Source organism: Ovis canadensis, chromosome 12 (genome assembly GCF_042477335.2).
Source record: "Ovis canadensis isolate MfBH-ARS-UI-01 breed Bighorn chromosome 12, ARS-UI_OviCan_v2, whole genome shotgun sequence".
NCBI lineage: Eukaryota > Metazoa > Chordata > Mammalia > Artiodactyla > Bovidae > Ovis > Ovis canadensis.
Window position 1 is genome coordinate 33,163,772 of NC_091256.1, and position 15,915 is coordinate 33,179,686.

Consider the following 15,915-nt stretch of genomic DNA (forward strand, 5'->3'; position numbering starts at 1 on the left):
TGCCTGGAGAATTCCATGGTCAGAGAAGCCTGGTAGGCTACTGTCCATGGGGTCACAAAGAGTCGGACACGACTGAAGCGACTTAGCACCGCACAGCACGTACACATTAAAACAGCAAACCCTGGTAACCATCATTCTAATTTCTGTTTCTATGAATTTGACCACTCTAGGTACTTCATATGTGAAATCATAGAGTATGTATCTCTGTGTAACTGGCTTATTTCACTCACCGTAATGTCCTCAAGACTTCTCTGGTGGCTCAGATGGTAAAGCATCTGCCTGCGATACAGGAGACCCAGGTTCAATCCCTGGGTTGGGTTCTCTTGTGTTATAGCATGTAACAGGATTTCTTTCCTTTTTAAGGCTGAATAATATTCCATTGTGTTATATACATTACTTTGTCTTCGCTCATCTCTTGATGGACATTTGGGCTGCTTCCACCTCTTGACCATTTTGAATAGCACTACTATAAACACAGCAGTACAACTATCTCTTCAAGACCCTGCTTTCAGTTATTTTTAATATATTTACTTGTATCCATTTTTAACCTATACAAAGAAAAATTTTCCCTTAAAGGCTCACATTTTGCCAGCATTTTGTTAAAAAATTCTCTGAAAGTATAATTAGACAAAGGAATGGTATTTGCCTTTAGAATATGAATTAAAGAGGATTTTACAGTTTCTGTATATTCTAATGAAATATAGATATGACAACAGAAAATCCATTGTCATACTTTTACATATTTTCCACTGATCACTGATAGAGATAGATAGATAACTAGAAAGTAGTTCACTTCAGAATACATTGCACTTACTTTATAAATTACAAAGATGGATTGGTATGATCTGATTGTGTTTTTAAAAGACCCTTTAAACCCTCTTTTTCCTGGTTTTTAGAAACCATCAGGAAGAACCCTTAGAGACTAAAGGTTCTAAAATCAGCCACACAAGGAAGAAGGAAAATTATATTTGCTGATATTTCTGATACTACTAAACAAAAGTGTGTGCAGTATAACAGAGTTTTGAGCCATAACATTAAAAGTATAATTAAATATATTTATAGAAGTACCATGTGTCACAAATTTAAATTCCTTCATGACCGTAGAATCACAGAACTTGAGAGCTTACCAAGCCCTACTCCTTGATTTCACAGTTGAAAAACTGGTCCAGAGAGACTAAATGGCCTGAATAATGTTACATAGCTTGTTACTCCTGAAGGTGGAATATCACTTCAGTACTCTGCTCATTGCATGCTATTATGATCACATCTACATTTCATCTGTTCTTAAATGAATGTGGCAGGATATAAAAGTTCAGACTGTATTAATAGGGAAATTGCTCTTATTACTTTCCTTTTTTTTTTTTCCAAAAATATACGTGTATGGCTTGCATCATCTTCCCCCCAGCCCATGGGGACAGTCTGAAGACTGAGCCTTCCCCACCCTCAAGGGAGTAGGACCTGGTTAGGCGTTGCTAATAACTCTTTCTCTGAAATTGAAGAGCCATCAAGATCTGTCATGCAAGAGTAAAGAATGGATGGGAGAGTCCACAGACATTATGAAGATCAATAGAGGGATTCCCAAGAGGAGTATAAGGACTTAGAGGAAGTTGACTAGGAGGTGTTTCCAGAAAGTAGCTTAGAAATATGGAAACTCATCACGGAAAAAGTGCTCAAAAGGGAGATGATCCCTTTCCTAAAGAAGAGTCATATGGCAATGCAGAGAACACTGTTCCAGTGTCCAGTCACATAGACTGATACCCAGCCTATGTTTGAGGCAGAAACTTCCACTGTCCTCACCCAAGGCCTGGACACTGCTTTGATGTGAATCACTCTGACTGTCAATAATATAGCAGGAGTGATAAGCGCCCATACTCCAGGACTGTATTTAGTCCACATTTGAGTAAGTCATGTGTCATCCCCACCATGCTGCCTCAGCCTAGTAGACAATGCCCCTGCTGACCTCCTGGTCTGCAAAGACCCCATATATACATGCCATGTATATCCAGTAGGAATAGTGGGGTAAAGTAGGAGGACTCCTCACATCTGTATCCAGAAGCACCGAACTGAAAAAATTTAAGGTCCCTAGAATTGAGAAGATAATTTTACTAAAGTTTATAATCTCATATAACCATTCATTTCTAAAAAGTTCAGTTTTATTGTTTAATAAGAATTCAGGACCTTTAAGTATTTTCTAGTTTTTCTTTCATAAAACATTTACTTTGCTGACTTACAAAATGTACAAAGTTACCTAATGCTGAGACATTCTATCCACTATGTATCAGTTATGTGTGTGTGTGTGTTTGTGTGTGTGTTTCTCTGTCCCTTGGAATAATGCAACAGATAAAAACCAACCAATGGAGAGGGTAAGATTTGATGCTCTAGAATGATGAAAGCAAATATAAAAACTGTCTTGTCTTCATGACTAAAGTGATTCCATTTAACTGTGATCATTTGAAAGTACCAAATATACCACTCTAAATGGCTAATATTTCAATCTTTTTTTAAAAACTAATAAACATGTCCTTAAGGATTTCTAAATTTATAGCAGCAAACTAAATTCCAACACTACCATTTATATCTTTAGATCCAAATGGGGCTTAAAACCCTGCAAAAAGGGAGGGTTGGTTATTGTTTTTTTGTTTTTACTTGGTTTTTGCTTTTATTTACCTGTTCTTGTGAGTTTAAACAATGAAGTTACCAAAAGGGTATCAGTAAATGGCATATAGACTAGCTGAGAGGAAATGAGTAACAACAACCAAAAGAAGAGATACACAAAGAGTAAAAGAGTGAACAAAAATCTCCCAAGGATAACTCTTCCCCCAAGTTCAAAAGGGCAAAAGATCCCCCATAAAAAGAAGCAAACAACCATCCTGAAACTTCATTACATTTCAAAGTAAAGGATGAAAAGACCATGAAAGTTACAAAACAAAGTTACATGAAAGGAACAAAACTTTTTTTTTCAATAGTTGCCTACCAGATGGCATTTCTAACTACAGTAATCTAAAACCTTCTGTTTGTTCTATAAATAAAGATGAAAGGAATAGCAACAATAGCTAAGCATTGAAATCACTGGAAACAAAGGGGTATTTTGATTAGGTTTGGAAAAATCTGGCTTATTCCAATAATGATCCTAAATCTGGGAAGGCTCAAGTTTTAGGTGAAACTCAGAATCCCAGCATTTAGGTACTTGCTTAAACTAATGATCCTTCAAGGTGAACTGATGCTCACTCAAGGTATATGAGCAAATCAGGAATTAAAACCAGGAGATTTAGGGATATCTGAAGAAACACAGAACTCCTAATCGATTAAGACTCTGAAGAGCTACAGTGTAAATTCCAGAAGCACTTTTTTTGTTTTTCTAAAATAAAATAGTTGGAACATACACTAATTTTTGTGAACTCATGTATAAAATGTGTGTAACAGTTGAAGTCCTGGACTTTGGAGTCAGGTCGGGAAGATCTCCTGGAGAAGGAAATGGCAACCTACTCTGGTATTCTTGCCTGGAGAATCCCATGGACAGAGGAGCCTGCTGGGCTACAGTCCACGGGGTCACAAAGAGTTGGACACAGCTGAGCGACTTCACTATCTATCTAGAAACAATATATGAATCCAGGCTCTACAAATGACTAGCAGTGTGACCTTGAGCCAAATTCTTTAGCCCTCTGAGCCTCACTGGCCAAAACAGATAGTAATAACACGCAATTTTGTTACCGACCAGGTTTTAATGGGCTCCTTAATCAATACAAACTGATAAGAGGCTGGACAAAAAATTCAGACAAGGCTTTACTGGAGTCCCTGCTGCAGCAGAGGGGAGGAAGAACAAGCAACAGGTTTCCTTACTCCCTTGCTCACCTGGGGGTAGGGTGAGGGTTGGTGGTGGTGAACTAGCTCTTTAAATATGGAGAGGGTAGGGGTGTGCCCATGGGTTGGGCTGGAGGAGTGGCTTAACTGGTTTGCCTACTGCTTTGATGGTGGTACATGCAGGAAGCATGTGCTGCTGCTGCTGCTGCTGCTGCTAAGTCGCTTCAATCATGTCCGACTCTGTGCGACCCCATAGACGGCAGCCCAACAGGCTCCCCCATCCCTGGGATTCTCTAGGCAAGAGTACTGGAGTGGGTTGCCCTTTCCTTCTCCAATGCATGAAAAGTGAAAAGTGAAAGTGAAGTTGCTCAGTCGTGTCCGACTCTTCGCGACCCCATGGACTGCAGCCTACCAGGCTCCTCCATCCATGGGATTTTCCAGGCAAGAGTAGCAGTCCCCTGCTTTAGCTCCTAGCTCTTCATAAGTGGCAGTTGGTCTTTCTGTATCTTGTTTTCCATAATTTTTCCCAACTGCACGTGCAGTTATTTTTAGTCCCTTATAGTTTCTTTGTATTAATATTTTGCTGCTGGAGGAGATATCTATCCAGGTGTAAGCACTGCAGCAAAGGGTCCCAGGCCCCAGGTTCCAGCTTGTCTCAGTTTTACAGGAATTTACTTATGACAGTGCTTCACACTTAGTAAGTCCCAATGAATTTCAGGAGTTTATTACTATTATTAGCAACAATCATCATCATAATTATGTTTCTGATTTTTCTTGTCATTTCAAAAGCATGGGGGTAGGGCACAGCAAAGTTTTTCAGGCAGTAAATGGAGTTCTAAGAGTAGAACTCAAAGCCTTACCTGGCATATATCCAGTGGTCTCTCCTATAACACCACCCTTTTCTCACCTGGCTCTTGAAAGTTATTCAGAATTCAAGTGGGAAGGCAGTTCTAGAGATAGAAGCAATTTCTGAGAACTGGCTATCAGAGCTCTGTCCATCCCAGCCTGTCCTCCTTAATTACTTTGTTCTCAGTATTCTCTGCTGAAGATCTAGAGACTTGATAAATGACTCAGCTTCTTTTCGATCTTCTTAACTACTGGCATTTAGGGCCATTCCCATGGACAGCATTGGTATAACACTGTGATAGCTTAGAGCTTATCTTGGCATCTGATCCATGAAGATAAGCAGTTTAGTCAACTGGGAGTTACAAATTACCTTGAGCAAATAAAAATGGCAATTGCTTAAATATGGTACAGTCTACAATGAATGGAAGGCTAGCGTTTAAGAGCACCTAAAAGTTCTACAGTTTCTTGTTGAATTTTACAGGAGGCAGGAGCCACCTGCCAGGGCTGCATACGAACCTGCTCAGCCACGTTTGACTGTGTGGGTCCTGGACCGTAGCCCGCCAGGATCCTCTGTCCATGGGATTTCCCAGGCAAGAATACTGAAGTGGGTTGCCATTTCCTACTTCAGGGGATTTTCCCGACACAGGGATTGAACCTAGGTCTCTTGAGTCTCCTGCATTGCAGGCAGATTCCTTACCCCTGGCACCTCCTGGGAAGCCCCTTCTGGGGCTGTAGCCATCAGTATTAAAAGATCTCTACTGCTAGGCCTTGATATAGAAAGCTTTTAAGCTTTTTTTTTTTTTTTTGTATTTTAAAAACTGTGATAAAATCTACACAACAAAATATTTACCATTTTTAAGTGATGTTTCAGTGGCATTAAATAGAATACATTCACATGTAGTATAACTATCACCACTATTTCCAGAATTTTTTCATCATTCCAAACAAAAACTCTGTACCCATTAAACAATATCTTCTCATTCCCTGCTCCCCTGAGCCCTTGGTAACCACTACTCTACTCGTCTTGATGAATCTGCCTATTTCAGATACTCACATAGGGCTTCCCAAGTGGCCCAGTGCTAAATCATGACACCTATATGTCTCCAAATGAAAAAGCAACCTTGAGTTTTAGGACTGCAGTTGGAAAATCCTACAGCAAATAAGTATATCCATTAGCCTTACCAAAGGAGTCACCTGTATGACACCAGTCTTAGCAAATCCAAACCCTCAGTACAGCCTAACCGGCCTCAGACTTCACCCAGAGGCAGGGCTGCGCAACCCCGCTGCGCAAGCGCGTCTCCAGGCGCGCCCCTTGCGCGCCTACGTGCGCGGTCCCGCAGGACGGCGTAGGGGCGGGGCCCGCGCAGTTCTGGTCCAGGCCGCAGTCATGGCGGCCCCGTCGGGCTCAGCGCACCTGCGACGCTGCATGGTTTCGCCGGCTGGGAGGCACAGCGCCTCGCTGATCTTTCTGCATGGCTCAGGTGGATTACAGTTTTCCGTCCAGGTTACTGCAGCATGGGAAACGCCCCCCTCTTCGGTTCCCCCAGTGTTGCCCTCGTGGAGGCACACATGACCTTGCCTCCTTGTTAACCCCCGCGGATGTGGACACAGGAGCTGGTAACCTGTCCACACCCGTATCCCCTTGTCTTCCTTTCTCTTGTCTTGCGGCCGCTGCCCCGCGGTCCTCGCTTCTGGCCTTTGTGCCCCGTCACTTGGCCAGCCCTCTGTTCACATTCTCCATTGCAACGCTTGGCCACACAAGGGATCCCTACCTGCCATCCCCCGCCCCTTCCCTTCCCCCAAGTTTAAGCAGAGCAAGTTAGATACGTTTTCTCCTAGAGACAAATACATTATCTAGTACTTTTCAGAGTCAGCTATTAGTGATTTGAGTTTTAGCCGCAGTGGATTAGTACTCCTTTCTGTGAGGCACTGTGCCAGGGCTAAAGTGCCCCCCACCCCCACCATTTCTCCTTCCCCTTCCTTCCTTCTCTTTACCCCTCTTGTCATTCAGCCCGCAAAATAAAGCGGAGCCCCAGGGGCAGGTTCTGCCTCCACTACCTGCCTTTCATAAAGGTACTCAATTCTGTATAGTGTTTCTTACACTTACCTGTAGTTACTCCTGCCTTCCCCGCTTCCCTTCTTTTTCTTTCAAACAACTCTTGTTTGAATTTTTGCATCCCTATTGCGGCCTGGGGTAAGTTCTTGGGGAATGTTTTTTAAAGAAATGAAACGCAGCCTGTGTCCTCAGGGGGCCCACCGAAAGGTAAAAACATTTCATTTAGTTTGACTCAGCAGTGGAGAGAGCCCAACATGGCATGATTTACTGCCAAGTGAATTTTAAGGGGGGAAAAAATGGTTAGGCGTTATCAAAGCTTTTGGAAGATGAAGAGCTTGTTAGGTTTGACAGAGGAATGGTCTTTGAGCCAAGACTTGTGTAGGCTGAGAGAGGACAGTGATTGGATGGGGGAGGGGATTGCAAAGGTACAGGATGGAAACCTGGAAATACTCTCATTTTAAAAATGAGTCTTGGTAGATTGAATAGTTTGCCCAAGGTTACTTGGCTATTACTATCAGTGGTGGTAGAACTGGAATTTGAACCCAGATCTCTGAGTCCAAAATCAGTGCTCTGGAGAGGTAAAATGAAAAAATTTTAATCTAGTGTATATCATTTTGGAAATAGAGAAGAAAAAGGCCAAAGATATTTAAAGGGAAATTCTTGGCTGATGAAATATACTTAGAAGATGAGAGGCCTAAGATGACAGCAATGCTTATAACTCAGAGACTAATACTAATACTATGTGGGGCTGCAAGGGTGTTTATAAACACCCAGAAATTCCCCAGTGCTACAGCCCTTTTAATCAATAATATTCCACAATGTCTTTAGGAAAAACTCTGAGACTTTTCTTTGTTTCCGCCTGGGCCACTGTGCTTAAAGTTACTTTCCTTACTCCTTTCAGGTTCAAATTACTGACATGTCTAAATTTGTGACTGTATGTATCTGAAACCCAGACTTATACCTGCAGTATTTTTTTTCCCCCTTTGTACTTTCAACAAAGAGTTTATCCAAAGAATCCTGCCGCTTATGCAAGTATAATGCAGTTCCTATGTATTTTGTGCTCCAAGTTACTGAGAATATGATTTTACATTAGACAATGATATATGTGGTTGTGTTACAGTATATGCTTGACTTCTGATTGATACAAATGTGGCAAACCAGTGTTAACAATTTCTCTACTCTTAGAATCAGGTGCTGGCTTTTTAAGGATTGGCCTTTGTGAATAGATGGATCCATGCTCTTTTGTAGCATTTAGTTTTGCTTTTCAAGGTAGAAAAGGGTTTAGAGGCAGATACTGTTTTTTTTTAATCTTAAAAACTTGAGGTTCTCTTATAGGGTATGACAACCGTAGAGCATCATGTGTAAATGTGCTATATATAGCCAACTTAATTTGAGCATTTTCAGTTACTATAATACCAATACATTCTTTTAAGATGATGAAAGCATGATAACTTAATTAGCTTCATTCACTTCTCAGGTTAGATTAATTCACGCTGTTATATGCTTCACCTAATTTGATGTCTGTATTTCACACTGAGCGCTAAGATTCACATAGGCCCAAACCCTATATAACCTGCTTTCTCCCCATATAGTAAGTCTTAGTGAATTGACTGAGTTGGCTCTTACTGAAGTCCCCAGTAACCTCTGTGTTGCTAAATATAATGGGCATTTTTCAAGTCATCCTTCTATTTGAACTGTCAGCAGCATTCAGCTTTCTTCTTGAAACCCTCCTGGTTCTTTCTGCTGCTGTTTGCTCTTTGTGGCTTATTTTGCACATTCATTTTCCTCTCCCTGGCCATTGATGTTGACTTCCTCAAAATTCAGTCCTCGCTCCTCTTCTGTTATTCCCTCTACATATTTCTCCCCAGGCTAAATTCCATGCAAGCCCACAGATTCTATTTTTATCTCCATTCATGTGAAACAAATATGCGTCTTCATTTTAGATCTCCTTTGAGCGCTAGACCTGTTTATCCAATTGCCTAACAGTCATGCATGCATGAACTCATTCACTGAAGAAATCCCTATTATGTGGTCACTGTGCAAAGCACTGTTCCTGACTCTGGGCATACAACAATGAACAAAACAACAGAAACCCTTGCTCTCAAGGGCCTTTCATTCTACTGGAAGACGTATTAATGGTAAACGATAGTACATTCTTCGGAAAGAAAGAAACCAGGATTAGGAGAATGAGATGTATGGTGGGATTACCGTTTTAAATAAGGTGATCAGAGCAGATTTCACCATATAGATGATATTTTAGCTGCTAGACATGTGTGAATTATGTGAATATTGGGTTAGACTGTGCAGACAAGGGAAAGACCAGAACAGTCAAGGAATGGCAGTAAGGCTAGGATGCCTAGAGTGACAGGAGCAGGAAAAGATACCTGAGGAGGATTCTGGCGGCAGATAGTGTGGGTCAGGTAGTAACCATTTTAAGTTTTGTAGGTTGCGCAAATTCTCCTTCACGTATTTTTCTTTTTCTCTTCTGTTTTCTCCATTTTCTTCCTTTTTTTTTTTTTTTTTTTTTAATTCTTTAAAAACCCTTAGCTCTCAGTCCTTAGAGACCTGGATTTTGTCCTCCAGCTGGCTGTAGTTTGCTGAACCCTTGGTACCTCATACTCGGCGTCTACAGACCTGCTGCTTCCTGTGTTTCCTCTCTGGCCAAACACTTTTGCTATCCCCCTCGAAACCTGTCACAATTGACCCCTCCTAACTAATCTGTTTCCAGTTTCTGTTAATTTCATCGACTTCCCTGGTGACTCAGTGGTAAAATCCACCTGCCAATGCAGGAGATGTTAATTTCGTCTCCTTATTATGTCTGGTATCTATTTCTATTTACTCCATAGTCTAAGCAACTGTCTTCTGAACAGCAGCCACCTGACTGATCCTTCCACATCTCTATCCTCCTTCAGGCCTCTCCACACAACTTGCAGAATAAGGATTCCAGAATAATGCTTAGAAGTGTGCCCCCTTTCTGCAAAAAATTACCTTCTTGGCTTCTGCATGTTCTCACTGCTCTTCCTCTCATTGCTGCCTTTCAGTTCTTCGATGCCATACTGCTCCTTCCTGTGCAGGGTTTCAGCATCTGCCTTATGCTGTCTGAGCTGCTTTTCCTTCTGCACTTGACTCTTCACCATCCCATAGATCCCAGTTCAATTCCACAACTATCTACTGGATGCCTAGTTTGTGTCAGTCCTGTTCTAGGCATCAGATGAACAAATAACTCACGGGCTAAACACAAAATGAACCTTTCCTTGCGGAGCTTATATTCTAGTGAAGTTATCTCTGAATCTTGTTGGGGGTAATTCTGAACATAAGAAATCCTTTAAGCACCAAGTATCTTTCTTTTGCAGTGGTCACATCTGCAGCCACTTTCTTTCACATTTCTGTATATGGTTATTGGACTGGTGTCTGCTTCTCACAATAAACTCTACACTCCGTGAGCGCAAGAACTTTCTCCCCATCACCTTTCTGTCACTGCCTCTCTAGCAGTAAGCATAGTGTCTCACACATTAATAAGTATTCAGTAGATACTTTTTAAATTGCTGTCTTAATGAATTGATTGATTACAAACTAAGAGTTTTTAACTTAAATTTTTCTCTTTAAGACTACACAAAATGAACCTATAGTTTAATTTTTTATGGAAATACATGTATGTCCATTCTTGCATGAAGCTTGGTTATTTTTCAGCCATGGGATGTACAGTCATTATTTTAGACTATTGTAAACGTATTATCAGAATTAAATTTTCATTTCTTCAAATTCAAACATAAAAGTATGCTGAATACGTCTTTTGAAGAAATTTATTGGTTTAACGAAGAAAATTGTTTAAACTGTTCCAATTACAAAAGTTTATAAGCACTTTAGAAATTTACTATTTTTAAGAATAAAATAAGAAATGACTTTAAAATCAGATATGGATTTTTTTTTTAGAAAAATCAATTTAATCTATTTATTCCTATTATATCCTGTAAACACATGGGGAAACTTAAAAACTCAGGCTTAAAGAGGGCTTTAAAGTGATCAATGGGTGGAATCAGGAGTGAAATAATTAGAATTATTTCTAACTATTGATGCTTGATCACTTAGTCCACATTGATAAATTGGTTTCTGTACAGTTTATTTATGAAGAGTTTTTTTATTTCTTGTTCCACCTTATGTGACCTGAAAATTATAGACTACTTTTAAATACACTGTTCTGTCAAAACACTGTGCTGGCAAAACGTTTTAACTTAATCTAGATTTTGTGATTCATCAGGTGATTCTGGACAAGGATTGAGAACGTGGATCAAGCAAGTTTTAAACCAAGATTTAACATTCCAGCACATAAAGGTTATCTATCCAACAGCTCCTCCCAGGTATGCAGTCATTTAAATCATTACTCAGTATAACTCTGTGGCGTAACACACACACACAGCAGCTGGATAGTTTTTCAGCTTAATTCTATATTTATAATATTTTAAATTGAGGTCCTCTTTTTCCAGAACAATTTTTTAATTCTGAAATCCTTTATCTGAAATGAAAATTTAACTGATACCCTATATTTTATCTGCAATTCCACCTACTTGTTACCCCCAGGGTTTGACTCAGTTAGTTTTGGATGTGGCCACAACAGAAAGACTTTTTTATATTTTCAAAGCTTCATTCTAGTATGAGTTCTAGTACAGAGCCAAAAGTGAGATCTGATAGTCTAGCCATCATGAAAGCCTGATCCAGGACATTTGTGAAAATGTAAGACATGCAGTCAATTCAGTGTAGGTATATAGAGCAGGTACTGGGAGAAACTGAAAATTAGGGGGAATGGGAAGGTGGTGATGTTGAGATAGGAAACCTAAAAAGAAGATTGTACATACAGTGATTGGTTATGCAGTGTTTTATATGAGGCATTTTTAATTTAGCACACTGGCACGATGTTTATGAAGTAGCATCAATTAGAAGGACTTTACAGAATTTGATATAATTAAGGATACTGTTCTAGGAGTGTGTAACTATGGATATGTATATCAGTACTGATATTTTCACTGTGTAATGACTTAACTGCTGACATGAGTTTTTTTTAAAGTATGTTTTGTTGCAGTAAATGACATAAGAAGTGTAGTTCCTAAGAGTTTTCAGTTATTCCTTCTAGGACCTGTCCAGTAATAGGATTAATCTAGAGTGAGCATGAGGCCAGTGACTTGCTGTCTGTAAAACCTCATGGACCACTTTTCACCAGCAAGTCCCAAATTGAGGAAGCCTACAGTGCCACTAAGTGTGTAGTTTTCAGTTCGGATTCCACACCTTAGAAGGCTGTTTGACTGTATGTTATTAGAATAATCTGACGTTTATAGCGTACTCTGCTGTTTCAAGGTCTCTGACTGATACTCCAAACAGTCTACTCTGTTTAGGCAGGGAGTTTGGGCACAGATTTATTGACCTTGCTTTTGTAGCATAATATGGCTTCATTTGGTAGTACAAAGTAGCTGCTGCTTTACATCTATTGGAACACTTTTCTTGCACTGCCCATAGAAAGTCTTGTATCATCTCCTTTGTTTACTATCTTTTAAATAGCCTCAGGAGGCAGTGGTAGATGCATGCCTTTCTTAACTCTCTTTTTTAATGTAATTTGTACTTGATAAAAGTTTTAATAAACTCTAAAACTGCATTTTAATAAACTCTAAAACTGCAGCAAATTTTCATGCTTCGACATTTTCCTTCACACTTTCTGACATTGTCCAAATTTTGTAGTATTTATTTTCTCTCCTGTTTTCCCTTCCATCACCTGCAAACCTGTAAGTTTTTCTCTACTGTAGTATTTTGTTGACTAAGTTATTCTTACCAGAATATGCTGAAAATATGATCTGGCTTTGTAAATCTTTCCACTGATGCCACCTAATTGGTATGCAGGGTTAAATGACCTGTTCACCACAGTTTTGTCCTAGAATGGATCTACGCTCCCACCTTTGAAATGATGCTTCCTGTTATGTAACTTCACCCAAGCTAGATATTTATGGAAATGAGTAAGAATGAAATGTTGAAGCAGGTTTAGCTGTGTTGGCCCTGGTTCGGAATGCCAAACATATTTCCACAGAGGTTAGAGCAGTTTACACTGTTACCAGCAATGCTTGACAGTTCCATTCATCTCACATCCACACAAACAATTCCCACTGTCAGTCTTTTTAGCTTGAGCCAGTCTAGTAGCTGTGTAGTAGTAGCTTCTGCTTTTCATTGGTAGCTCTCTAATGCTAATGGTACTGAGTATTATTTCTTATATTTATGGAGCATTTGTATGTCCTCCAAAGAAACATCCGCTCATATCGTTTGCCCAGTTTTTGTCTTTTACTTATTAATTTATTAAAGCTTCTATTTTTTAAAAACACAGATTCGAACATCTTGTGCCTGTCTGGTTTGCGTTTTCACTCTCGTAATGACATCTTACGACCAGAAGTCCTAGTATGTTTTTTACAAGTAAAATTTACAGTGAAATGCAAATGCCTTAAGCATACAGGAAGATCAGTTTTTATGAATATATGCTCTTGTTTAATTGCTTCAATTACAAGAACGTTTCCATCACCCCAGAAAGTTTTCTTGTGCCTCCTTCCAGTCCATTCCTAGCACGCATAGGTTTCCATTGTTCTGATTTCCATCACTGTAGGATAGTTTTCCCAGTTGTTGAATTTCAACTAAATGGAATAATTTAATCTTCTGTGTCTGTCTTCTTTCACTCAACATAGTGTTTATGTGCCTATCAGTAGTTCATTTAAAAATTTTTGAGTAGATGTGTGAATATTCCATACATTTATTTATTCATTCTACTGTTGATAGACATTTGGATTATTTCCAGTTTTTAAAAACAATGATTATCATTGCTATAAGCTCTTTTGTGTAACGTTTTGTGAACATATTTTAATGACTTCTTATCTAGAATGTTCTGTTTCATTGGTTTGTTTATCTAGTTTTATGCCGATACAAAACTGTTTTGATTAATACAGCTTTATAGCAAATGTTGAAATCAAGTGATATAAGTTCATTTTCAGCATTCTTTCATTCTAGGTTCTTTGCATTTATATGTAAATTTTAGAATCCACTTACCAGTTTTACAGAACACCTGTTTGGATTTTTATTAGAATTGCATGTAATCCATAGGAGGTTTATTTACAGGAAATTAACGTAGTATGTCACCATTTTAGATCTTTGTTCATTTTTTTCAGCAGTGGTATAGAATTTTCCGTAGAGAGATCTTTTGCTAAGTTTAGTCACAAATATTTCATGTTTTTTCATTGTATCGTAAATAGAATTCTTAAAAAGTTTAGACTTCTAATTTGATTGTTACACGTACATAGAAACACCTTTTAAATTTTCTTTTATTAAAGTATAGTTGATTTACAGTGTTCTAACAGTATCTGCTGCACAGCATGGTGACTCAGTTATATACATAAATACATTCTTTTTCTATAATTTTTTCCATTATGGTTTATCTCATGATATTGAATACAGTTCTGTGTACTCTACATAAGAAACACATTTTTGGATCTTACTCTTACATCTTGCTGTCTTCCTAAATTCACTTATTTGTAGTAGTTATCTAGTAGATTCTCTGTGTTTTTTGTGTAAATGATAACACTGTCTGTAAATAAAGGCAGTGTTCCTTTTTCCTTCCCAATCTTCCTTTTACTTTATTGTCTTGCTTTATTGTGCTTATTTAAACATCTGATAAAGTGTTTAATAGAATCAAGGAATGTTTTCTTGTATAATCTTAGAAGGGAAGAATTCAGTATTTCACTGTTATGATGTTGTTACAGGTTTTTTTCTGTGCACTTTTTATTAAGGAAATTTATTTCTTTGCCTAATTAGCTGAGTTTTTTTTTTCTGAATTGGTTAAATCACTTTACTGTATTTTTTGAGATAATCATGGTTTTTATCTTTCATTTTGTTACATTGTCTACACATTCAAATGTTAAACCACCCTTTCATTCCTAGCTTAAACCCCTCTTGGTCATAATGTATTATTTGTTTTATGTATAGCTGAATTCGATTTGCTAGGATTTTGTTGAGAAATTTTAATCTGCATTCATGAGGGATATTGATCTGTAGTTTTCTCTTATAAAGTTTTGTCATCTAGATTATACTGTCTCTTTTTATTTTATTTATTTTTTTGGCCACGCCATATAACTTGCAGGATCTTAAGTTTCCCAACCAGAGATTGAACCCAGGCCCTCAACAGTGAAAGCACTGAGTCCCAACTGCTGGACAGCCAGGGAATTCCCTACATCTCTTAAAATGTGTTAGAAAATGTTACCTTCCCGTTTTCCGAGTTTGTATTTTTTTTTTTTTCCTTCAGTGTTTAGTAAAATTCACTAGTGAAATTATTTGGACCTGAAGTTTTCTTCTGTGAAGGTTTTGATAATAAATTCAGTTTCTTTCATATAATGAGAATATTCAGATTTTCTGTTTCTTTCTGTATCAGTTTTGATCATTTGTGTTTCTCATAGTTTGTATCTTTTATCTAATTTACCAGATTTATTGATATAAAGTTGTTCATGATACTTTTTTAATGCCTTTAGAATTTGTGCTGATATTTTTTATTTTATTACCAATATCAATAATTTATATCTTTTTTTGTTGCTTTATCTTGTTGAAGGGTTATTAATTTTGTTAATCTTTTCATAGGGACAGTTTTGGCTTGGTTATTTTGTGCTCTTTTTCTGTTATTTATATTTGCTTTTACATTTGTTATTTCCTTCCATTAAAGCTCTAAATTTCTCACTAATCACTGTCTTAGATAATTCCCACTAATTTTCTCTTTTGTATTTTTAATATATTGAAATCTTTTCTAAGCTCCCGTGAAAGCAAAAGTGTTAGTTGCTCAATAGAGTCTGACTCTGCAACCCCATTGTCTGTAGCCCATCAGGTTCCTCTGTCCATGGAAGTCTCTAGGCAAGAATACTAGAGTGGGGTGCCATTTCCTTCTCTGAAATAATACTGGAGTCGGTTGCCATGCCCTCCTCCAGGGGAATCTTAAAGCACCCCAAACAACAGTTTTAGTGTGGTCATCCATCCGTGGGTTAGAAATTCAGAAAAGACACAGTGCTAATGTCTTGATTCCGTTCTGTGATAACTGGGGCCTCTGCTGGGAAAACTTGAAGTCTGGGCATGACTAGAATCGTCTGAAGATTCACTCGTATCTGGCACTTAATACTCGATAACAGCTGGGATCTTCCTTTGATCTTTTG

General features: G+C 38.5%; 1 protein-coding gene and 1 long non-coding RNA gene across 2 annotated transcripts in view; one reads left to right on the plus strand and one right to left on the minus strand.

Annotated features, from left to right (window-relative positions):
- Positions 1 to 5,934, minus strand: part of LOC138416370 (uncharacterized) — a 50,091-nt gene extending 44,157 nt beyond the window's left edge. The window contains exon 1 of the long non-coding RNA XR_011247647.1: positions 5,830 to 5,934. This is a non-coding gene — a long non-coding RNA (uncharacterized lncRNA). The remainder of the gene's footprint in view (positions 1 to 5,829) is intronic.
- A 26-nt stretch (positions 5,935 to 5,960) lies between these two features.
- LYPLAL1 (lysophospholipase like 1) overlaps positions 5,961 to 15,915 on the plus strand; it is a 30,853-nt gene continuing 20,898 nt past the window's right edge. The window contains exons 1-2 of the mRNA XM_069545387.1: positions 5,961 to 6,128; positions 10,962 to 11,061. Of these exons, the coding sequence (XP_069401488.1) occupies positions 6,035 to 6,128; positions 10,962 to 11,061 (194 nt within the window). The 5' untranslated portion in view covers positions 5,961 to 6,034. The remainder of the gene's footprint in view (positions 6,129 to 10,961; positions 11,062 to 15,915) is intronic.